This window comes from Prinia subflava, chromosome 5, assembly GCF_021018805.1.
Source record: "Prinia subflava isolate CZ2003 ecotype Zambia chromosome 5, Cam_Psub_1.2, whole genome shotgun sequence".
Classification (NCBI taxonomy): domain Eukaryota; kingdom Metazoa; phylum Chordata; class Aves; order Passeriformes; family Cisticolidae; genus Prinia; species Prinia subflava.
The window spans coordinates 4,975,941-5,001,513 of record NC_086251.1 but is presented as its reverse complement, the minus strand read 5'-3'; the positions used below and the strand labels follow the sequence as shown (position 1 = coordinate 5,001,513).

The 25,573-nt window shown below is 37.6% G+C and overlaps 1 protein-coding gene across 11 annotated transcripts in view; it reads left to right on the top strand.

Moving 5' to 3' along the window:
* IRAG1 (inositol 1,4,5-triphosphate receptor associated 1) overlaps positions 1-25,573 on the top strand; it is a 60,612-nt gene that overhangs the window by 30,896 nt on the left and 4,143 nt on the right. For all 11 annotated transcript variants that reach the window (XM_063397688.1, XM_063397686.1, XM_063397680.1 and 8 more), the window contains 17 exons: positions 4,029-4,132; positions 5,263-5,333; positions 6,639-6,812; positions 8,328-8,377; positions 8,807-8,848; positions 9,394-9,984; positions 11,839-11,917; positions 14,214-14,334; positions 15,176-15,206; positions 16,281-16,421; positions 18,537-18,668; positions 19,407-19,548; positions 20,211-20,260; positions 21,814-21,921; positions 23,094-23,161; positions 24,541-24,660; positions 25,284-25,415. In XM_063397688.1, coding sequence (XP_063253758.1) covers positions 4,029-4,132; positions 5,263-5,333; positions 6,639-6,812; positions 8,328-8,377; positions 8,807-8,848; positions 9,394-9,984; positions 11,839-11,917; positions 14,214-14,334; positions 15,176-15,206; positions 16,281-16,421; positions 18,537-18,668; positions 19,407-19,548; positions 20,211-20,260; positions 21,814-21,921; positions 23,094-23,161; positions 24,541-24,660; positions 25,284-25,415 — 2,156 coding nt within the window. The remainder of the gene's footprint in view (positions 1-4,028; positions 4,133-5,262; positions 5,334-6,638; positions 6,813-8,327; positions 8,378-8,806; positions 8,849-9,393; positions 9,985-11,838; positions 11,918-14,213; positions 14,335-15,175; positions 15,207-16,280; positions 16,422-18,536; positions 18,669-19,406; positions 19,549-20,210; positions 20,261-21,813; positions 21,922-23,093; positions 23,162-24,540; positions 24,661-25,283; positions 25,416-25,573) is intronic.

Sequence of the window (25,573 nt, the reverse complement as noted above, 5' to 3'; positions counted from 1 at the left end):
ACGTTGTTGGAAAATATTGTCAGCAGAGAGCTCTGCTCTGATTTGTCCTGCCTTCCATCTGAACTGCACATGGTGCTGAGTGTTCATTTCCTGCCTCAAGATAAACACCCCAGTTGGCTACAAATTCATCAAGCCTAACACCTGATAGCATATATCAGCTCAAGAAAATTTTATTTGGGTTTTTTAACTCACTGATGTGAAAAGTATTTTAGTAGAAAAGTCTTGCTGTATAAAACATACCCAGAGATGAAAAATATGAAAATCTAGCAGACACCAGTGATTCTCATCCTGAATGTTCTTGTCAAATGGGAGAAATGAAAATTTCCAACCTCCTAATATAAAAGCATTAAACTTTTAATACATTTTCCAGGCGTTCGAGACATGGGTCTTAAATAAACTGTGGTAATGTGATAGTTCATGAGTCAGTTCACTGTGCAAAATGCTCCATTTTAGAGAAATTATTATTTTTAGGCACAAAATTGCAGTGGAGTGATTTTAATCAACACACACTGCTCGTAAGGTTTGCCACTAGCCCATGTTGTGTAAATTTGATTTTGTTCATAGCTGTTGTCACTCTTGGCTCTTGCTGCAGGTTAAGTTACAGCATGGCTGTAAGTCACTCTAATAAAACAGCTTATTACAATGAGATAAGGACATGCAAGCAAGGAGAGGGCATCAGAAGGAACTAAAAGCTGGTGAATTTGTTTTCTGCCATTCAACAAAATTTTCCAAGTCTGGAATTTCACCTCATCTGAGGTGCTGTCTGGTGTCTAACAACTTCCTCCTTCTGTTTCAGGAGGTTCTTCCCCACCTTTCCCCTGCATGCCCAAATGCACACAGACTGTAAAACAGTTCTGACAAAAAGAAAATGAACCTTACATCACATGTAGCTTTCTGCATGCTTCAAGTATGATCATACTTTTACATGATGGGAAGACCTGGGTTCTATACCTTAAATTCATTTTGAGAAAACAAATGTGGGTTTTCATTTTGGGATTTCCTACAGCAGCCTGTGTTTTTCTGAAGTTGAGTCCAGACTTTTAATTAATATCTAAGAATATGGCCAGTTGGCAGAGGGTTTTCTTTTTCCTGTTTTATTTTTTCCCCCAGTGCTTTAAAAGAATTCAGGTGTTATACAGTAAAGCTCTGTCATCTGTTTGGCATGGTAGGTCTTTCAGCAGGGTGTCTTTGTATTCCTCCTCCCCTCACCATCCCATTCATTTAAAAATCATCCAAATTTGTCTGGACTGTAAAAATTTCAAAAGCACAGTTTCTGTATGCTTAGTGAGGGCCTGGTAGAACTGAACAGCCAGAATGTCTGGAGGTTCTGCCCCCACCCTGCAAATCCCTGCTCCTCTTGGCTGTTCTGTTGTGGTCCACACTGCCTGTGCCACCCTCTCAGCCTGGCACAGGCCTCCCTGTGAGTCTGGATGGCTCCCGGTCACCCTTGTGGAGCAGTTCCCATCTCAGCCACAGAGGTGGAGTCAGTTTTACTTTACAATTTTTGCGGGGCAGGGCTTGGGATAAAAAGGAAGCAGAGATTTGAGTAGCAGGGAAGCACTGGCAGTAGGAGATGAGGCAGCTGTTGGGAATAGCTGAGGAGCAGACTGGTCTGGAAACTGCCAAGGGAGCAGAGTTACAGGCACACAAATGGGAGGGTGATGGAAATCTTCTGTGTCATCCCTGTGCAGTTGTACAACTGGGAGGCAACTTCAGCTTCCTGTTAAAGCTTCTCTTCCATGACTTGTGCAGAGCAGGCTGAGCACTCCTCAGTGTGTAACAATTCCTTTTGACTGGAGCCAGCTGGCCCTGCAAAGAGCTTCCTGCTCTGCTATTCCTGCCCCTCCTGGACAACACAGGGCCTTGGGGTTTCACTTGTGTAGATGCTGAACTCCTAAAGCTGCTGACCAGGATTAATGTTTTCTACCTGACCTGAACTAGCCTTGGCTGCAGCCTCTTTTTTTCCTTCCCCCCATTTTTTTTTCTTTTCTTTTCTTTTTTTTTTTTCTTCTTAATGAGCTGTTTTTAGAGTCCTAAAATGGGCTTGAGTGACTTCAAGGCTGATGTTACATCATTCAGAAGTTTTTGCTTTTTGGCAGTCATGAGATCAGTATAAACACTGTGCATGTGTATTCAGCTGCTTTGCTGTACAAGCAGGGGAGTCACCTGAAACTTTGTCATTGACAAAATATATTGTTACTTTTTAACATTTTCAAGGATATTACAAAAACTTGTTTTCATGTTATTGTCGTAAAATGTCACTTGTGCATTTGAATCACATGTGCTTTGGGATTCTAACATTTCAGCATTACAAGGGTAATTTTCCTAAATTTAAATCTTCACAATGTTTTCTTGGCATGTTCCCCACCTGCTCTCATGTGACTGACAAAGTGAACTTGCCAAGAAAGCTCATATGAGAATTATGAGTATGGCAGTATGGAGCTGCTTGAAAAAAATATTTTAGTAAAAAAATGCTATTTATAGTAGAATCATGAATCCTACATCAGGTGTCCAAATCAAGGCATATTTATTGCCTTTGAGAGGTAGAAAGGTTGTGCTATGTATTTTAATATTATACCGTTTTCCAAGTACTTCTAGAGACCTTTGACTCGATCAGAAAATACATGATTTCAGCAGGAATAAAATGAAGCTCTGGGAGAGACATTTCAAGGAGTTCTGTGGTAAATGATAGACATTAGCAGTCGAGTAAGAGTCAGCTTCCTTATGGAATAGAATGGTTTGGGATGGAAGGGATCCTAAAGGTCATGCAGATTCCTGTTATGGACAGGGACATTTCCACTAGACCAGGTTGCTCAGAGCTCCACCCAGCCTGGCTTTGAACCCTTCCAGAGTCTGAATCTGACTGGCTGAATTGTGACTCATTACATGCTTCATGCTGTTAATGCCTACATTAGTGCTATTGCAGCAGATTTTCTTACTTGCCATACAAATTTCTAGTGAAGCTTTGGGATGGTTTGAAGGAAATTGTAGACTCCAAATAACAAACTAAAACAAAACACTCGTTTATATCAGTGCCTAATGGAAGCAATTAGGATTTGAGAATTTGTAAATTATTCTTTAAATTGTACAATTGTACAAATTGCACTTTAAATTGTGCAATTTACAATTGCACTGCCTCTGCTGAGAAGCTTTCCCTCCAGCTGTTTTTTGGTTTTAATCTGAATACAGTACTTGGGGTGGAAGTAATCATTTTCTTACATATGAGACATCCACATTGCTTTATGCCAACTTGATGCATCTCCATGTGTGATATCTCACAGGAAATGGATTCTGTTTTTTTAGCTGAGTGATATCATTATGCAGAAGGAGTGGGATTAAGTTATTGAGGCAAGGTCTCATATTTTTAAGCAGGCAAGCACATATTAATATTCAGTACAGGCTTCCCTTAATCACTTAATTTTTTTATTTTATTAAATATTGAAATTATATTAAAAAAAAATATTTCCAAGTAACTTGAGGAAAAACCATATGGAGCTCTTAAACAGCTCTTATCTTTAAAAGATAACTGTAAATTATTTTCTGGGGTCTTGGGTATCATGTGTACACTTAATGCTGTGTTTATTCATTATATATTCTTATCATTTGGAGGGTTTGTGTGCTTAATTTAGCCCTGTTATACAGAGCTGCTTTTCACTCTTGCATTCAGCTCATAAATTCACTGATCTCTTGGACATGAACTTCACTAGAGGAATGGTTTGCTGTGTGAAAAACAAGACTGTCTTTTTAAAGCTTTCTCATTGACTCCATGCTTATTGAATTTAGCTTGCATGCATTAAAACTTTTTAAAGAAAACAGATATTCCAGGTCTTCATCATAACTTTTGACTAATTTAAGTATAGGCCTCTAATTCACATTTGCTTTTGTCAAATTACAGCTAATTATCTCTTATTTCAATTACTTTTTCTTTTAGGTAAATTGAGAAATCCACATTGTTTTCCACACAGAGTTCATGTTCAGTGGTTTGAATTTGTTTAATTGCATTTTTCTGTTTGTCACACACCATTCAGGACACGACTGTGGAAGGGACAACATGCAGCACACCTTCTATTGTTCTTCCAGAGAATCTTCATCTTGCACCAGATGTAGAAATTGATAAAAATCTGGTTAACAGGTACTATACTATACATTACCAATCCATCCATAAATTCCAGGGCTGTGTTTCTACAATATTGCTCTTAAATGTATGTTGTATAAAAATATCCTTGCTGTATCTCTGTGATTTGGTCATGTTGCCTTTGCATTTTGAGGGTGGAATTTGGGATGCAGGGTGGAGGAACAGGAATATAATTGAGACTAAAAGAGTGGAGTTACACAGAATACAGAGCCTGGCAACCCCACTCATGGAGGTGGACAACTTAAATATCTCATTGGAACACTGTAATACAACCCAATACTGGATTTTGAAGCAGTTTTGGGCCTGTTCACATAGACGGGACAAGAATAACCATGAGATTAAACCTATGTGAAAGTTATGAATAGAAATAGTAATCCTGTTTGAAACTGAAAACTTCCACTCAGTTTTGAGTTGAATTGGGGTTATATTTAATCTGATAAAGCATACTTCCTGACCTGGGCTTTTTCATTTGACTGACCTGCCACTAAACTGAAAATATGGGGGAAAAACATATCAGAAAATATATTTCATGAATCTGTAATTTATTTGTATTTTTAAAAGTATGCTTCTCCAAACTTCAAGATTAGTTTAGACTCAGAATTTATATGTAGCCCTTCAACAGCAGAATTATTTGCAGGATCAGCATTTATATTTCTGTAGTTGTTTGAGGCTTTAACCTGTTTTGCAGTTTAGAAAGATCCTATGGGAGTGTCAATGTGGGAGCCTAAGGTATTATTTTAGCCATAAAATTTAATTTAAGAAGCAGTAGCAATTCAGAAACACTTTTTTTCCCCCTTTTTTTTGTTATTTACCATTCTTACAAGATTTTTAAGTCATGGTAATAATCTCAAGAATTGTAGGATTTTTTTCTGAGAAATCAGGTTCACAGTGGATGAGATGAATAGCAAATTTTAGAACTCCTTTGTCAGATCAGTTTCTGCAATTTTCCTTCTTTCTGCAATCTCCATTTTCCATTTGTTCGGAGATGAGAGGAACTGCAATAAATTCTTTTGGTCTTCATTTTTGAATCGAAGGGCTTTCTTTCTAATATTAATTTTTTACAGGCAATTAGGATCTTTTTTTTGTGCCACACTCCATAATTTTTGTTTGTTCACTTTTCCCTGTAGGCCTCGGAGTCCTCACAGGAGACACTCCAACCGTGCCACCAGGAATTCAACAAGTTCACTGACTTCTGTTGGTAAGAAGTGATTCTTCATTTCAACCAGGCTGTATTCTCAGAAAATGTCATGTGCAATAAAAACCTGTATATAGAGCGTCTGACTGTGTTGACCACAGCTTTTTTTCCAGCATTGTGTGATGCAGGCACAGGGAACACTGCTGGGATGTTGAACTGTGATCTGAGTTTGTAAGTGGCTGCATGCAGATCAATTCAGGGAAATACTCACATTGTTATTTTCATAAAGTTGTTAATTGGTGCATTAGCTTCACATTTCCAGAAGGCTCAACACATACAGGCTTTATTTCTTGTAGAATACAAAATACTGATTTTGCTACACTTGAGCCTCTCTTTTGCTGGCACAGGCAATGTGTCTCTCAAACTTCCAACACACAGATCTGAGTCTAAACCAAAACAGATATTTCACAGAAGATAGACTGCTTTAGTATATTCAATCTGTATTTATGACATCCTTGAAACTTAAATGAATTTAAGGAAATTAAAGTCAAAGGACTTCTCCCTCCCCACCAAAAAAATCAATCAAAAAACCAATAGTGAAACAACTCCTCGCCCACAACCCTTGAGTTTTTGCTGCTTGCTTCCACCCTTAGCTTTTCAGAAAAGTGATGGTTTTGTAATGGCTCTTGTCAAATTTTAAAATATTTTTCTCATATTACCTGATGACTTCCCTCCCCCTCATCCAGGCTGTTCTTTAGATGCTCATAAAAGCCATTTATTCTGACTCACACAGAAAGGACCTTTCTGACAACTGCCTGCCTTCTGTGCTTCATCATAGGCTGGAGAATTGTAAAAATTGATGCTCAAAGTTTAGTGTTTTCAACCAATTTAAATGCTGCAGATTAATGAAGCATTAAATTAATTGTTAAAACTATTGCACACAAATCTTTGCTGAGTGAGTTTGTGGATTCTTAGCCTTGAAAAACTGAAGGTGAAAATACCATAAAAAAACTGTCTACAACAGAAATGCCATTGCTTTTAGTTGAGATGGATCTAATGGCACTTTTATTTAGAAATGAGAAAAGCTGCATTGGAGACACAGCTGGCAAAGCCAGTTTCACATATTCAGAGAATTTCTGATCACAGTGAATTAATCTTAATGGGTTACCTGTGGGTTTGAGGACTTGCTCTAAACTTGAGATTGTAACAACATTAGAAAGGAGCAGACGTGAATTTTTGTTACGTGCAAGCTCAAAGCTAAATTTGTAGGTATAAATTTACAGGTTTATTTTGAACTTGTTACTCTCACATGCCACAATATACCTGGAAATGCAAAGTCCAGCTCTAATTCTGACATTTTCTACACAGACAACAGTGGCCACGTGATTGATCTGGTGAATGATCCACTGCCAGATGTCAAAATCTCAGAGGAAGATAAAAAGAAGAACCTGGAATTGTTAGAAGAAGCAAAGAAAGTGAGTGAGAGGTTCCTGACACGCAGAGGCAGAAAGTCGAGAAGCAGCCTCCCAGAGTCTCCCACAGGTAGGGGCAGAGCCTGAAAAACAGATTTTATATTCTCCTTCAAACATCTGCTGTGATCTGTACATTGCTGCTGTTTCCATACACTTGGTTAATTTGATGGTCAGAATTCCTCTTGTCCTCCACAAGGTTCCACATAAAACAGAAATGACCCATCCATGTCCTCAGGTGTGTCAGGGGAAAATGGTGTGAGGTTAAACTGCAAACAGTGTAACAAAAAAGCATCAAGTATTGCAATTGAAAAGTGAAAAATGATCACAAATTGTCTTTTAAATGAAATTTTAGTGGCTAGATTCATCCTGCTGAAAAAACATTGCCTCCAGACACAATTACACTGCCTCTTATTCTGAACATAGCCATAAGCTAAGGTAAATGGACCAGATCCTCCTTTGAAAACAGCAGAATAAAATGTTTTGTTCTAGAATGTCAGTTGAAATTATTTTTTCTTTTATATGAAGTGTTTGAAAACTGGAACAAAATGCCTTTTTCAAAATGCCATTTTACCATGAAATAGGACTTTCATTTTGCTTTGAAATGCCATTTCAAAGAAAGTTCTGTCTTAGAATTAGCCTGACACTCTCTGGAGGGGAAAAAAAACCCACAACTATACATCACCTCTTTTTTTTTTTCCTAAATTCCTCATGAATCTTTTCTTGTGCTGTGTTTCCTCAGTGCTTACACTATCAGAAAACTGAGGAGGACAAAGACTCCCTGTATCAATAGAAAGAGAAATTCACTGTATCAATAGAAATAAAAATTTATCCATTTTTGACAAGTATAAGATATGAAGCATAAACTCCTAATTGCCAAGTACAGCCTGGCAATTAAAACAACTTGTCAGGTTCTGGACAAACACGTGACTGATGACTGTGCTATTGATATTTTAATCTCATCTGAATTCTAAAAATACACAAAGTAGAAGCCTAGAAAGTAAAATCACCTCTTCATTTTGGTTTTTGTCTTTGTTCTAATGAAGTAGTTTCCCCTGCTCTTAGTCCTAAAGTTTCACCTATAACATTTTGGAACAACTCTGTCATTCTTCCACTTCCATCAGGTAAAATGATCATGAATCATTAACAGAGGAAAAGTTTTAAGATCCTCAAATCCATCCATTTGCAGGCTCACAACTTAAAAAAGCTCACCAAAAATGTATTTGTTTAGTATTTCTTGAGAAGAGTAGATTTAAGCATCTGAATGTGATAAACCTCCTAAATGCATCATACAAAATATTTTTTTGCATATGGATCTTTTAAATTATATTTTTATTCCTGTGGTGTTGCAAGTTCACATGTTCTATTTTTTAGATTTTTATCAATAACGGAGTTTTGAGAAGCTTTAATGATGTTTCACTTGCTCTGTGTTTGATTTTTTTCCCTTTTTAATTGTACTTTTGGCATTTGAATTTTTGTCCTTCATGTATTATGGGAAACTGTGCACATATGTATTTGTTAGTGATATAGCAGTAAAAATTTAGAGCAAAATATCAGGATATGCCCTAATTATGTGTGTATCTTTCAGGGTCTGATGCATGCACAACCACTAATATTGAGTCAGTATCTCCAGGGCAGGTAAGAGCTGAATAGTCTGTGCAATAATCTGATTATTACAGTGCTATATTATAATATGCTGTCCTTTTAGTCCCTGATAAAAATTGTATGTTTGGAATACCATTTTGTATACCAAAACTGCATTTACTGGTATTTTCTCTGTACAGCAAGGGATAAATAAATATTTACCCTGAAGACAGAAATCAATGAGGTAACGAGAACTGAAAGATCATGAAGGTCTATTAACTGTAGAAAATAGAAAAACATCCAAAATAACCTGAATCTATGAAAAAACTTAATCCCTGAAGTTATTTCATAAACAAAAGCAACAAGCAGTGTAAAAATTAAGAGATTCCAAGTTCAGCCATTAATATCTATACCTAACCTTTGTAGCATAGATGTGAAAGATAACCTTATAAGGCAGTGTTTTCATCCTTTTTTTTTTGCTAGAATAACAGAATTGTGAAAGAGGAGGACAGGCAAACTGCAGAGGTAAGTGCTTCACATCAAGAGTTTGTCTTAGCACACTTGTGACTTGCTGATGGGGCTAAAAATGCTGAAAGATTGTTCCCTGAGGGAAAAGAAGATTACACTGCTCCAAGAAATGATGAAGCAACTGCAAAAGAAGTAGAGGACAGTGGGCTTACCACTTGATCTTTCCATCCTACTCTGCTCCAGCTCAGTTAAAATCAATATTCTAAATAACTTTCTAAGTAAAAATATTTTCTGTAGCCATTGTGGTGCATGTCAGTGGTTCAGACTTTGCATGGCACTAAGATGCTGAGGAGCTTGGCTTTAGCAGGATTGCTGTCATGGACTGGAGTGGGAGAGGTTAACTCAAAAGTTCAGAGAGGAGATTCCCAAATCAGTGTTCTTTAAGTGCCTTTAAAAATTATTTCTTTTGTCAACAGCACATATTCAAAAGCAAATGTCACTGAAAAGGAAATGGCTTTTTACAAAGAAAATCTGTCCTTGGGCAGGGGAAAAGAGGAATCTGGACTTGTTTCTGTGTTTCATGTGTGTCCCTGTACTTTCAGAATGCTGCCAAAGGATTAATTGATCGAAGGCAGAATGACCAAAGAAAGATTTCTCAGGGAAGGTTGGTTCCTCGTTCTGCTGGCTTTGAAAACTCCAAAGAGAAGCTCTCAGACCAAAAGGAAAACTTTGATCCACGTAAACATATGGATACTTTACCTAAATTCTCTCCTTCAGCTGGTGACGGTGGCAGAGTGTCCCTTAATACTTGCATGAATGTTTGTGACAATGAACTTGGCAAATCATTCCTCAAGAAAGGGAAAGAAAATGATGTTCCTTTAAGAAGCCATCTACCAGGACCAGGAATAGGAAATATGGACTCAAAGCTCAAAATCCCTGTTGCAGAAATGAGGGACCATAAAGTTCCATGTAAAGCAGAATTCAAACTGTGCGGACTGCGTCCTCCTCTACTACGGGCTGTGTCCTGGGATAGCCTGGAGCCTGGCCAGAAGGAGAAAAGCCCTTTAAAATTACCATCTGAGGAAGATAAAAGCTTTGGTGGTAATAAATCCAGCAATCAGTTAAAAGCATTCAAAGACCTTCAAATCCAAGTTCAGCCAGTTCGAATGCAGAAGCTGACAAAGCTCAGAGAGGTAAGTCCTATCATCAGCTGTAACCTGCTTTAAACTCCTTTTCATACCCTACTAAACTTCCAGCATGTTTAGCATTATTTTTATCACTGCAAGAAACATGCACTGATAAAATGGGAAACAGTTTCAGCATAACCAATACAGAATTGTATCATGTTTTTCCTTTGCAACTTTACTAAATTGTAACCTGTAAGTAAATTCTGTGAAATTACTCTATTTGTTAGTTCTCCTGAAATATGCATCGAGTGCACTGTGGTACTTCAGTGTGTACATATGCATGTGCTCTTGCCTGTTTACATTTGCAGGATCTCAGAGGACAGGAAATGGGTTTGTAATGATGAGTTGATTATTGAACCTTCTCAGAAAATGTCTCAAAGTGTTGAGAGCTGTAAAATTGGGCATCTCTGACAGCACGGGCAGGTAGAGCATGCCCAGACTTACAGCTCCTAATTATAACCTGCTGCAAATTTGTCAGCTTCTAAATGAATAGACCTGGGCTGCAATATCTATTAACTAATCTGTTGTTAAGTATTTTCCTAGGCTATTTACAGAAGTTAAGAATTAAGCCCTAAGAAAAAACCCAGAAATTTCACAAAACTATAAACCACCAAAGGAAAGTAATGAACATGTCTCCATTACTAATAATGATCTTTGAAAGCAAAAAAGAAGCAGCAGGTATTTTGCTGAACAGCCTAATGAGGATATTTTCCTTGACCCCAGTAGTTAATGTTTTAAGATGAATACAAGGCTGACAGGCCAGGACCTGAAATTCTGCACTTTTGGTTAATCCATTCCCATTGTGCTGTTTGGGAATGGCAGCTTCATTACTCATCTTTTCCTGTTGATATAACACAATTATTCTTAGTGTGCTTGTAGTGGAAGTTTTGACTGTAGGGACCCTTGAGCTATGGAATAACAGGAGAGATCCTTCCCTGTGAGGATGGTGGGGCCCTGGCACAGGTGCCCAGAGAAGCCGTGGCTGCCCCAGCCCTGGCTGTGTCCCAGGCCAGGCTGGATGAGGCTTGGAGCAACCTGGGATAGCACAAGGTGTCCCTGCCCATGGCAAGGGGTTTGGAACCAGAGGATCTTTAAGGTCCTTTTCAATCCAAGCCATTCTATAATTCTTTAATTCTGTCATTTTGAATGACCTAAAAGGTGTTAAGCACAAATAAGAGAGTCGAAAAATTATTGTAACATCATTTGTAATTCCAGTTAGGCAAGATTTGGGCTCTGTCTCCTGCAGGAATTGTCTACTCATAAACAAAAGTAGGTGTTTGTGAATTTAAACATATGAGAGAATTTGAAAGAAAATGAGGAGATGCTAAAAAGAGAAATAAGACAACGAGTTTTAATCCTTGAGAGTGCATTTTTTTCTTGCCTTTAAGGAATAAAGGTAGAACACAGTAACAGTGAAGCATCCCAAGCTCTGGCCTTGATAAAGTCAGAGTGGCAAAGTCTCATATATAGGATTTTCTGAATTTCTTCTGTTACCTGGGGTACTTAGTCATTACTGTGGCTATATCCAAAATTGTTTTTTGCATTGTCAATTACTAAAGCTCTCAATTACCAAAACTCTATATAGCTACTTGAATAAGGGGCATATTTTGTGAATCTTTGTTTGCATGACCAGGAATTTTTCTAAGTAATGCCTGTATGAAATTTGAAATATGTGATATTTTGGAGTATGTGTGAATTTGAGTGTCTGCATTATGTAACATCTGACTATAATGTAATGCAAGTATCTCTATTATATTTATTAACTGAAGTAAATGTTATATCTAGTATTCATGTGGCAGGGGTATTTAAATTGATGTTTGTAGTTCAGTTGCTTAGAAATATTATTGTTTCTCTTCACAGGAGCATATTTTGATGCGAAATCAAAATTTAGTTGGACTTAAACTTCCTGAACTTAGTGAAGCAGCGGAACAGGAAAAAGGTGCAGTATCATAAAAACTGGCAGCCATGTTTGTTATATACTGATTTTTATAACTGTTATGTCGAGGTGAGGAGAAAAAGTAAAAAAGTCTTTTACTTCAATTGCAATAATAGTTGAAGCAGTCGTGGAGAACAGTCATAAATGATGAACAAGAGAGACCAATAATGGGAAGTACCTCAATTTCTTGATGATTTAAACCAAGAAGATCCTGTAGGTATTGTTATAACCAAGGGAAAAGATGCACACGTGGAATGGAGTCTGGCTTGTACCTAACACTTGTAGGACTGAAGTTTCAGTGACTTTCTGTAAAAACATTGCAGCAGTGGTGGATTAAATGGATTTTTTATTTTAGTATATGTGGGGGAAATATTGAAATGGCATTTTCACTTCTGGTCCACATTTCCATGTCAATGTGAATGAGGAAAAAGGCCACAGAAGAGTCATAAATGTCTTTAAAGGATTGGAAAAATAGGCCTCACAATAAGTGGGATTTTTTAACCTCAATTTTTGTGATTTTTAAGGAAAAATAAAGGAAAAGGCTTCTTTAAGGAAAAGGCTTAAAACTCTACATAAATGAGGAAAAAGAAATCTGGCACCAGATGTTTTCTCCAATCTAACACAAGCAAAAAAGAGTTGATGGCTGTAGCTGCATCTAGAAAGATTCAGAATAAAAGCAAAGATGTAAACCTGAGGATAATTCAACATGTGGAAGAATTAAATAGCAGTAGTGCTTAGCTAAAATATGTATACCAAAACGATATATTTGTTTGGAAGTAGTTAATTTAGAACTTGTTCAGTGTGACATGAACTGAAATGGAGGTGGTTACTATGAAAGGAGCTAAAACTGAGCGTCCAAGATTTAATCCAAAGACAATTTCCATGTTTTTAATGCTGTTCATTTTGCAAATTCATGCATTTGCACTGGGACTAGCTCATCAGGCCTTAAAGTGCCTGTTACACTGAGAGGTGGTTGAGATGCTACATTTGGTGTTATGTCTGCAAACAGACTCATCTTCAGTCTGAGTGAATCAAGATTAAAAGAGACTTCTCTACATTTAGTGATTATATCTTTAGATTCTCAGATATGATAATATTATTCCTGTCCCTCTCCTAATGTATAATTTCCCAGAAGTTATTTAGCAGGCTCTGTTTGAAAGTATAAAATGGAGTTGCCATTTTACCAGCCTGCTACGTAATTTTGGCAGGTTTGGAAGTCTCGAGGAAAACATTATAAAAAGATAAGCATTATTTTATCCAGCTGCTCAACATGGATCTCATGAGTATCACGAGCTTTTGGTAGCCCAGTAAGTTATTTAAATGGTAGCCAGAACATTAAGGGTCAACTCTTTGTCCTCAGTGGGGAAAACAAGCAAGGGGTCAAATTCTTAGGTAATTTGTAGGGAGACCTACTTCCTTACATTGTCATAGAAGCCACCTTCTCAAGTGGAGTGGTAATTTTGCTTAAACAAGAGGAAATAGCCAGATACTTCATTATTATTGCTATGAATCCAATGTTCTGTCTCCATCATGGTTTTTAACAATGGCAGGTACTGTCACTGTCTGAGTAGACACAGCTCTGCATCTGCACAAGCTGAGATAAGTGGAATGCATTCAATCTGGAGACACTGTGGTGTCAGGCTGGGGTTTATGGGGATACATGTGGCTGTTCTTAAGTAAATACTGGACTTTTTTAATATAAAGCAAATGCACAGAACTAAAATGCAGCTGGAAACATTCTCCCATTCTGTTGAGTCTTTCATGTTAGTGCTCTCCAGATTTAATTACACGGCAAGTCTAAGAATCCTGCTGTTAAACTTGTGAACAGGAGAACTGTTCAAAGATTCCTTCCCAAGTCTGAGATTCAGACTGAGGAATCTGCCCTTCCTACGGGAGAGTCCTTCATGAAATTCTGGTAAGACAGAAGGAGATAAGGGAATCAGTATATATGAAATAAAATAAAATGAAAACACAGAAGCTAAGTGACATGAATTAAAAAAACCCAAAACGTGTTAGCCATGTTTTGGTCCTTAGGAAAGTGACAAAATCAGAGAATGTAAGTATAACCTTTATATCCTGCTTCAATGAACATGCAGTGCAAACAGGTACATGATGTGATGTATAACAATAAATGGTGTACAAAACCTGTAGTAAAATACATTACACTACACTTCATCTTGGCGTTTAAAGCCTTAGAAAATGACACTCATCTATTACAAAATCTCAGCTAAAATATTCCAGAAAAGAATGCATGGCTTTTCAAGTAACGTAATTTTTTTCAATCTGCAAATGTCTTTAGGCCCTTCACCTCTCCCTTCCCCCACTGAGGAGGAAGAGACAAAGAGCAGCTCTGATGTCATGCCCAGCATTCCTGATGTGTTGCTGCGAAAACTGCGAGTGCACAAATCACTTCCAGGAAGGTAAAAGCTCCTTAGAGATGGAAACACATCCTCCAGGAGAAGGCACACTCAGGGGCTCCAGTCCACTGCCCTTACATTCACAGAGAGAAACTGTTGCATCTTAAAATGTGCAACACAGATTGTCTGAAAAATCTGGGGGAATGCATCAGCTTCCAGTAACTGACCAACTTTTAAAACGAGTTTGTGAGTTCTGCATAACAAGTCTTAAACCTTAATTGCATGCTACAAGTAGATTTTTATACTGATTTTTCCACTCCTGGTTTCCAGGTTTGCTGCTGCAGATATGAACTCATATTGAAAATATAATTTCTCACCCCCAAGAAAATAATCCAGCCAGATGATGCTTTCCAATGGTAGAATTGGGGCATGTAAGAGTTCTGCAAATTTTCTGCAGGTGACAATTTTTCAGGGAAATGGAGTTTATTTTGCAAATGTAGTTGAATTCCCAATTCCCTTCTGAACTCACTCATTTAGACTTTCCAAGATATTAATCTATTCCAAACTTACTCAGCCAAAAATAATTTTTCCATTCACTCACCTGGTTATGTACCAAAACCACCAGAGCCTGCAGTTATCTGAACTGTCAGTAAGGTTTCTCTGTGCAGGTGAAATAAATATTTAACATTTATGGTGAAGGAATTGTTATATACATTATTTGAGATAAATGAATGCACGAGGTGAAGAACTTCAGAGAGACCATTGATTGTAATCAATACTGAAAAGTAGTGGAAAATCCTTTAAACTCAAGGATGTGTTTTGCTGTGCTTTTCAATTAAGTATTAGAATAGCTTTTGTTTTTAGAGAAAAAATTAAAATGTGCGTTTTTTACTTCTGTTTCTAGCTCCCCACCACTCACTGAAAAAGAAGTTGAGGTAAGTATGTTATTATTTTATACATAAGTTCCTATCTTAAGTGGCTACTTTAATTCTAAGGGTGGTTATTAGAATTAAGTCATAGGGTGATTTTTTTTCTCCAAAATGTATTTCTCATTTAAAAATACCCATGTTGAACTCCATCAAAATAACAATTTTGTGAAATATGAGCAATAGAAATTGCAAAATGACAGAGTAGGAATAAGCAGAACATTTGTTTGTGTTTTTCATAATAAAATACGAATTCACTTTGGAAATAATTTTAGTATTCTAAAGTAGTAAAAAAATTGAGATTAAGTAAGAGCAGAAACCAAGAAATTTAAATTGCGTTTTTATTGGCCAATACGAGCTTTGGGGCATTTTTTAATAATATCCTGCTGTTAGTTTACGGAATTTTTACTTTCTCAGTTCAAGCCAGTGATTTTGTTTGCAGGTTGCTCTTTAGCTTGTACTTTTTGCTTGAATGTTTTACTTACATACCAGTCAAGAAAAAGATCTTTATTTACAACACTACACTCTATTGGAACTGTTGGTGCCTTGTGTTTTGCAAAGTATTAATCCTAAGAAATAACAAGTCTGGGGAAGAAAGAAACAATCTTTAAAAGCAGGGTGCAGGAGAATAAAAATGTTAACACTTCATCTTTTTGCTGGCTTCAGGGTTAGGTGTTTATCTCTGAGGTAAAACAATGCTCATGGTGAGCTCATCCCTGGACTTCCTCTGCACAGAATATCTGTTTAAAAACCTTGGGGACCCTTGGAGGAAGTCCAGCTAGAAAACAGATCCATTGTGATTCTGGTGCTTCTGGGCTGCTTCCTTCATTATGTCTCTGCCCCACAGAGCTCCCAGAAAAACATCCAGGAAAAGAGGCAGCAAGGCATTCACTATTCCTATGTCAGAGGAAGTAAATAGAAGTGATTTTTCAAAGAAAACTAATTTAAAAATATTTTCAATTTTCTGTTTCAATACTTATTTAAGCAGCAAAGTTGGTTAAACACATACCTTATTCATAAGTTGTTATTAAAAATTATATTGCTGTGAGACTTATTGGAAAATGCCTTTTTTAATCCGAACAGAACGTGTTTGTACAGCTCTCCTTGGCCTTTAGAAATGATAGTTATACATTGGAATCCAGAATTCAGCAGGCAGAGAGAGAGAGAAATCTCACTGAAGAGAATGCTGAGAAGGAACTGGAAAACTTCAAAGCAGCCATTACGGTAAGAATACAATGGGAATTCTTTTCCTGAGCTAGTGTACAAACTGCAAGTGTGTTTGACTTGTAAATTCAGCCCCAAAACTTCATTTTCTATTGCTCTAACTCCTTACCATGAGCTGCCTACTGCTCTGAGAGAGAGGGCATGTTCTGCCAGAGTGGGTCTGCATTGCTGGAAATGCCATAGGGATGCTTCCCTGGGTCCAGCAGATCTCAGGAGTAACTAGGAATTTGCTCTTCACTTCTTGAAATAAGCCTGTGACATAGCCAAGAGCATCCACAACTGCAGTTTGAGCTGACCCATGCTCTCTTGGGCAAGACCTTCTTTAGCAAAGAAGGTAAAAGTAAATTTGAGATGTCCAGATATGAGAGATGCCAAAATGATTTGAATCCTGAGTCCTGAGATGTGTAACTTGAAAGGCCTCTTAACTGCAGATACTAGAATGATATATGAAAGGAAACAGCAAGGAATACTTAAGGAATAGATACAATCCCAGGATCAGGTCTTGGACCTGAGTACACTTTTATTCCAGCTGTCCCTGGTGTTCCTTTACAGCAGAATTTTGAGTCCTTCCTGCCAGCTTTCTCTGGGTTTTCTAACTGCAATGACAAAAAATGAAGATGTGTCAACTTTAGTGCTGTGCATGTCTTTGTGCATAAATGGAGGGATGGTTGGACAGCAGGCTGATGAATAAAACAGCTTTAGACCCAGCTTTCTTTAGTGCAAGGAGGTGCTGCCATTCTTATTAGAATAATGAGGAGAAGATATGATTCTCCCATTTCCTTTATGAAGAATAGCATCAGGTAAACAAATACACAATTGAAAAAAGATTGTCGTCTTCACATCTTTTCAGCTGGAACAACAAATCTCCTGGTAAACAAAAATATTGAGAATATTTTGCTGCTCTTCCCTCTGTTCCCTGTGTAAAGAGCAGGCAGAAACAGCCTATTAAATGTCAGGGTTTTCAGACTAAAATGAGTCTGTTAGATTTGCTATGTATTTCTGTCAAGAATCCCTAATTGGGCACCAAGGTTCGTGTTGCCAGCATGGAACAGATGTGATTGGGATTTTCTTCCTTTAAGCAGTTCACACGCCACAGTCTGGCTTTTACAAGCTTTTTTACATGATTTATAACAAAGTGGAAACTGCCTTCCTCATGAGAGCTTTAGTGCTGGACAATGGAATAAACTAACAAGCAATTAAAAGCAGTGATGGCTTCTGTAAAATCTCTTATCATACTAGACCTAGACTTGTTCCAATCTCATTGAGAGCTTATTTTCATTTCTGTAGGACAGGCACATGTTTTATGGCTCAGTGGCAGTTTTACCAGTCTTTCTGATTTTTTAAATCAGTCTTGTGGTAACTGATGTATTATTCCCAAACCTGATTTCAAGAGAAAGATGATCTATCTGAATTTCAAATTTTTTTGAGAAAATAAGGAGGTTACAGTTGTCAAGAAAAAAGGAAAATCCAAAGTTCTGTGTATGGTTTTTTCATGCAGATTTCCTTATGCCTTTTTGGTTCTTACAGTCAAATTTTGGTTGCAATTTATTATCAAAGCAGCATTGTAATTCTTGAGATGATAATATCTTATTTTCAAAGTAAATGAAGTATCATGGAACTGAAAGAACACACGTGGCCTTCTTAATACATTGTGCCCAGAAAATTAAAATATCCTTTGTTCCTCAGCAATCATTTTTAAGAGCTGGTTGAAATAAACTTAGCATTGTGGAGTCCACAGGTAGCAGGGCATGTTTCACTATAGATTTCAGGAGGGAAAAGGCTGCAAGTGTGCTCAGCCCTCTATAACTCCTCAAACTGCATTCAGGGCAGCTGGGGGTGGTGGCAGGGCTGGCCCCCTCTGGGGCTCATCTCTCTGGGTGGAGTTCTGCCTGGATATTTCTCCCCCGTTTTGGGGCTCTGGCCATTCCATTTGAACTAAAAACACGCTGATGAAGCTGCTGTGTTTCTGCTTCAGAGAGCACTGGGTGGGGTGGCAGTGCCGGCCCCCCTCTGGGGCCAATCTCTCCATATGGACAATTCTGCCCCGTTTTGGGGCTCTGGCCATTCCATTTGAACTAAAAACAAGCTGATGAAGCTGCTGTGTTTGTGCTTCAGTCTTCAGCTCACCTGTGGCACCACTATGAGCACAGGGAGGCCTACCAGAAGCTGCTGGAGGACATCGCGGTGCTGCGGCGTTTGGCTGCCAGGCTCTCGAGCCGCGCCGAGATGGTCGGAGCCGTTCGCCAGGTGAGGGCATCCTGGTGTTTAATGGCATCCTGCAGCCACAGGTTCACTCTGTTCCAGCCTGGCTGGAGGTTGTGTTCACCCTCTGAGCTTTATTTGCATTTTGACAGATTAAAGACGTCTGTTGTAGTGTCAGGTAACGCGCCGCTGCGGCCTGGAAATAGAGTTCCAATGGAAGAAGATTGCCCATTAAACTAATTAACATCTGTGCAACAGGAGCATATATTGTATTCAGAACTACAGCTGCATCACAAGAAACTAAGTTCAAATCAGTGCAGCACAAATAAGAAAACTTTTCTGGGTCAAAAAACTCATCTAATTCAGTCATCTGCCTTTGGCAGTAGCTCAGTCAATTACAGAGGGAACAGAGTGAGTATAAATAAGAACACATCAATACCTCCCAGATTCCAGAATGTTCCCTCTGCCCTCTAAACCAGATTGATGCCAGTGCCTAAGATCTTTGAAGGTTTGAAAACAGATGTGTTACACCACATAAGTAATAGATAGGCACATAGGCAGGTTGTATGAATATATGACAAAAGAAATCATTATTTTCTGTGAAATGCATATGAATTGGCATTTTCTTCCTTCATATCTTAGGAATTTTCAGTCACGGAGGCACCAATATTTCCCTATGAACAACAGCTCCAGATTAGCCCTGACATGGAGCATACATACAGTGCATTAAATGATTTATTGGAGATGTTAAAGGTGACCTGGATATTTCCTTTTCTTCCTTAGGAGAAGCGTATGTCGAAGGCCACAGAAGTAATGATGCAGTATGTGGAAAATCTGAAAAGGACGTATGAAAAGGATCACGCTGAACTAATGGAGTTCAAGAAACTTGCCAATCAGAATTCTAGCAGAAGCTATGGTGCATCTGGTAAAAAAAAAAAATAAAAAATTAAGCGTTTGTCTTGCCTCTAATTCAGAGAGATGTTGGTGCTATTAATGATTTAAAGTAAAGATTATAAAACCTGTTCATGAAGTTTCTGATCTACAGGAGTAGGTTTTTAAAAGTTAGAAAAATAAGGTAAAATGTTTTATGTGAGCCATACTTCATGCTATAGTACAGTAATTTGAAATCAATATCCTTACCAAATTCTGGTGAGATCCAATCATATTTTCTCATGGGCTCTTGGAAATCCATGTACCCTGCACAATTTTAATGCAACTGCCTTTCAGGTCCAGATAATGGCAAAATGTCATTACTAAAAGCACTTTTCTTTTCACAACCTTTTCTTTCCTTTGCTGGAAACTGTAATATGAGGATTTTCCTGTGCAAGAACTTGCATATGGAGGCCAATAATGGCCTTTTTGCCTGATTCACTGAAAATACCCATGATTTGGTTATTTGCAATTATTTCAAATGTCTGGTGCAGGTGTAATTGAGAAGACAGCTGTATGACAAGAAATACATGGTCATTTACAGACCCTGTGTAAATATACTGTATGTGAGATTGAAATATAAGCAAGGGCTCAATTAATGTTATTTAGAGACACTTATATAGTCTAAGATTGTTCTTTATCTTTGTTTCTGTGCAGAAGATGGGGTTCCTCGTTCATCTAGATCCATGTCTCTCACTGTTGGAAAGGTATTTCTACAATATAAAGAAAAAAAACATTTTATGTGGTGAAATTTCTTTGTCTAAATGCACTCAGTTCTTTAGGCTGTGGTTGAAACAGTGCTGGTAAATTCTCAATGTTGTTCATGCAGTTTAGCGCATGTGCTTTGCAATTTTGAATACATGATATTTAGCATGACTTTGTGCAGTAATGGTAGTGCCTGATGTGAAACTCCAGTGTTTTATTTCTGCAAAACTCCCAAGTGTTGGAAATGAAGTCTATCACAAAATTTGCTAAAACAACCAATGATTTAGGAGGTATGAGTCCCAGTATGACCATAATGAAATTTGGTGATCAGGTGCATTATACTCAGCCTGCTGTTTATTTTCATATTTTTATTTGATTGGGTTGTAGTCCTTTAGGTGTAGTTTATTCCTGCCACCTGGAGTGTTGGATATAAAGAGCACAGAGGACTGTGAGGGCAAGATGAGATTGCAGAATGAGAAGCCCATAAGCTGAAGCAGAGGTCTCAAAAAGACTGAATTTAACAGGGACAAGTCCAAATAATAAAGATTAGGAGAAAAACCCAGTCACTAGAATGGACTGCCTGCCACGGCTGCAGACTTCCCAGTGTAGTTTTTCAGGAGCACATGAAATAAAACTGTCATTAATGAATAGGTTTGGTTGGTTTTGTGTAGAACCAGAATCATGGAGTGACTCCTAAGTGTTCACTAAACCTGTATTGAGCTCCTTTCCTGTAAAGTTGTCTAGAGCAGAATCTCAGAAGTGTTTGGATGTGCACTGAAACAAAACTGGTAGATGCTATAAGTGTTTTGATGTTTTTATTCAGTTGGAAGTATATATAGATTTTACATGGATTTTATAGGATGAAGCATTTGGCTGCTTACCAAAGGACAGGAAAAAATTGCATAATCTGTACTTGAGCTAGAATATATTGTTACAGTTAGCATGTGTTTGTCATAAGAAAGAATTTTTATGGTCTTTGGGAAATATAAGCAGTGTTGCATGATGCTATTTAACAATTCAGGGCTGGAGGAGAAGGGGCTGCTCTTTGGTGGAAGGAATGGATGTTTTTGTTTCAGTTAATTATCATGAATAGGTTTACATGTAATTAATATATCACAGTAGGTACAGTGTATCATAATAGCTACATAGCAAGATGAGTTTCATGTGTGACTTGATTATTTCCAGTCATTGTGACACTGGCACTTTCCCCAGGATCTTTATGCATTTGCTTTCATCAAAGATAAAGATCCATGATAAGAGCTGACAATATCAATTCAGAACATTTCTGTTGTGTGATTGACACTGCTGGGCTTTCAGCAGGGAGGGAAAAGAGCAGCATCTCTGTGCCACACCTCATTTCACATTAAACACTTGCCATACCAGGCAGTACAAGATGAATTTCTGGGGAAAACCATGACCTTTTATTTCATTTCTGCTCCCAACTCTCCTTTTCCCAAAGGGGACACTGACCTGCATCTTTGCCACACAAATTAGCAGAATTGTTCTTGATTCTGTCTTGTTGTATGGTAGAAAAAGTAATTGTTGTTTCTCCCAGAACATGCCTCGGAGGAGAGTCAGTGTCGCAGTTGTTCCTAAATTTAACTCCTTGAACATTCCTGGTCAGTCACCAACAGCTTCACCTATACCTTCAATGCCATCCCTGGTAAGTAAAAGTCACATTTTGAAGTTACCAGGTTTTGTCTAAACCACTTTTGCCTAGGGGCAAGCCATATTTAGTGTAAAATGGAAGCTTTTTTATTGGTTTAACTTGTTTTGACTCCTTTCTGCTAAGGGGATAGACCGAGGTAATTCCTGTTGTGTGAGGGGATGTCACTGTCTGCTCCAGGAATGTTCCCTTTGGGAACAACTGAAGGAGGGCAGGCTGCTGATTCACAGGCATTGGGCATTAGTGAGGCAATTTGCCTTTTTATCTAAAATAACATCCAGGAAAGAAACAGTGAAAGTCCACTATAGGGGAGAAATTTCAACCAGAAACTACAGAACACAGCTGAACTGCTGTTCTTCATGGCCAAAAGTCCACTGAACAGAAAGAAATTTAATTGATGTACAGAAATGGACGTGGTAGTAATTTAGAGGTTCTGTGATGGTGATGGGATCAGCCTCTGTATTGAATTTTAGTTTGTAAAACGTTCATAAACTTAATGAAACTCTAATCTCAACGTAATAAATCCATTCAAATGCTTTGGAGAGAAACTGCAAGACATTCTCTCTGTTCAGAGATGACCTAAGATGGGGCATTACCTTAAAGTTATGGAGTTTTCTGTTAAAAATATCGAGTTATTTAAATGAGGATTTTGCTGAGAAGCTAAATCTGTTTATCTGTTTTACTTGTAAGAAAAGCATCTGTATGTGCAATTTATTTATTATGTACTCAGAGTCAATTGTTTCAGGAACCAGGTGTGTTTGCTTGCCATGGTTTATTATGAATTACTTTTGTTTAAAAATTCCTACTGAAAACTCAGCTAATAAATTCATGTTCTTAGGATAAAGGAGAGGAGCAATAGAGTAATTTTGCTGTTCAGTGATCAGTGATTTTTGGGGGAAAAATAAACTGGATAGAAGGAAATGTCAGAGAAAATTCTTGGTGTGCAAGTCTGTTGTTTACTGTGGTTAATAAGAGGAATGTGGAAACACCATATTGAAGATACTTAGCTCATGACTGGGGGAAGGAAACCTAAGCAGCACACTGCCTTTGTCATTTTATTGAACACTCATTTGAAATTAATTACTGAATTTTAATTGGTATTTAATTATTTATTCACCAATGTTAACTAATGAATGAATGTAACATTTACTGCTGTGTTTTACTCACAGTCTGAGTCGCCCAGTAATGGAAGGAGCAACCTAACCTCCACTCCTGCTCTGCCAGCACTTCTAGAAAAGTGAGTTTTGTCTAGGTCATGTCAGTACCTGTTAAATGCTAATAGTAAATGATAATTTAAAGAATTGTATTTTGAAATGCTGTGATATCACTTCTACTTGTTAGAAAGCTTTAAACATGCAAATTAAAAGCTTTCAGTGCACATCACTACAGAATATTGAATTTCACGTATTTTAGATAGTGCTGAGGCAGGACAAAATTTATCTTAGGTCTTTGTTTTATCTTGTGCTTTACTAAGAATGTAAGTATGCAACAAGTGAGAAAACAAAAATGGGGAACTACGGCACTGGCTGCTACTATTCGAAAGAACTCTGCAAGATCTGGACTGTGTTTTGAAACAGAAATTCCGTGAGAAAATACAAGAACCCAAAAAAATTTTATCAGTACTTCGCACGTGTTACCAAGTAACAGAGGCAGAACTTGAAATTCAAGTTTGAGCAGAAGTGTGTGTGCAGGGCCAGCTGGTCCAATAGTGTAGAATCACCCAGACCAGCACAGTTTTGCATGTTTAAGCACTTGAAGCTTATACTCATGGTTTGTTTAAAGTCCAAATGAAAATAATGTCTGTTGTTAATATGACTTGAGAGAAAATTCAAAATCCATTGCCCACAGATAGTGTCAGTCAGGTTGAACTGTTTTAGTGCCAGGAAAATAAGGCTTGCAAGAAGGGTGAGATTGCACAAGTTGAAATGGGATCCATTGTTGAGCTTATTCAGCTTTGACTTTGATAGATCTGCTCTGTCTCACTCATTTAAATTCTCTGTTTAAGATAAAATAACTGACAAGAGAGCACTGCAGGAAGACAGCAATATAAAGCAGCTTATCTTCAGGCTAAATGCTCCAAACTTTTACTTGAGAAATGTTCTAGTGAGAAAAGTGAGATATGTGTGGCTTTTTTAACCTGTGCATCGGTTCAGCTTATAAATTCAGCACAGGAGAATATTTCAAAGGCAAATGAAAGCAATGTTTTGTTGAATTAGTATTTGACATGACTTCTGTTATGTTCTTCTTGTGTAGCAGGTTACAATTTCTAAGATGATTTTTAGAAAGTTGAGGGAAAAGAAAAGAAAAAATCTTTTCATGAATAGCAAATAAATGTTATGGATGAGCCAGGAAGCAAAGCCTCTTTTCTTCTTTTTTAAAGAAGAATAGAAATGATTGCTTTCTTACCTTAGAAACATAATAATTACTGTTCTTAAATCACAACATCCTGAACCAAATATTTTTCTTGGTGTTACATTTTTTTCTTTTGAAAGACATTTCATTTTTTGATGTGCATTAAAAAAGACAAATCATGACTCAGGAAATTGCAGCATACTCCAAACACAACACTTTTCTGTGATGTTGTTTTCTATTTGTCTGCTTCTTTTGTCTTGGCAGTGGGAAGTCAAATGGAGAGCCTGACTGTGAAACCTCAACTTCTGTGCTGACTCAGAGCGGGCTGGAAGAGATCAGTCCTGAAATTAAAGCCAAGATAGAAGAGGAAGCATATAACAAGGGGTGGGAATATTCTTTTGTGAACTAAATCTGTAAATATGTGCTACCAGATGAGGATACATGTTTTTAAAATTTAATTTTGAATACAGTAGTTATGTTGTTGGTGTCACAAAGTCCTTTACACAGCATGGTTTGGGGCAATTAAAAACTTTGGGATCTGTTTCTGAATGTCAAACAAAGAATTTTGTATTATGTGAAGAGTGAGGCAAATTTTGATCCTCTCCTGCAGAATCCAGCATGCCATCTGACTTTAGCATTGAAATGCATTTATTCTCCAGGAAAAAAAAAAAAAAGTAGTATGTAGAGGACATTCAACATGATGGAAAGTTACAGAAAAATGTTTACTGTCTCCTTTACAATAGACAAAAATTGTTCTCTGTGGAGAACAACCTCTTTTTTTGTTCAAAATGATAAATTTGCTATTAGCTTTAATATAATCCTCTGTTCAGAGGGGTGGCTGTGCGCCTTACTCATGATCCTCTGCTAATTTTTACTCTTGTTCAAGCGCTGCAACACTGCTACTTGTGTTTTATTACACGTAACAAAACATAAAGCTAATTTTTCATTAGTAAGATCATGCTTATACAACATGCTAGACTAAGAAACAAATGTTTTGTCTGATAAAGATATCAGGAAGCCTTGAAGAAAGCCAAAGAACTTCAGGAACTGAAGGAAGAAGATGAGGAGACACCCAAAGAAAGTCATGATGAACATGAAGAAAGTGAAAATGAAGATGAGATAAAAAATCTGAAAAGCAGGTGAGACAGTGATGTAATAAGTCCATACAAAAGGGGCTACTTTTCTCTACTTGTGATACCCAAGCAGGTGTTTTATGCTATCCTTTTGGCATGTTTTCCTCCTGGGGAAGCATATTGAAATAACAGGATTTTCATAGAAAGTAATATTCCAGGATCAT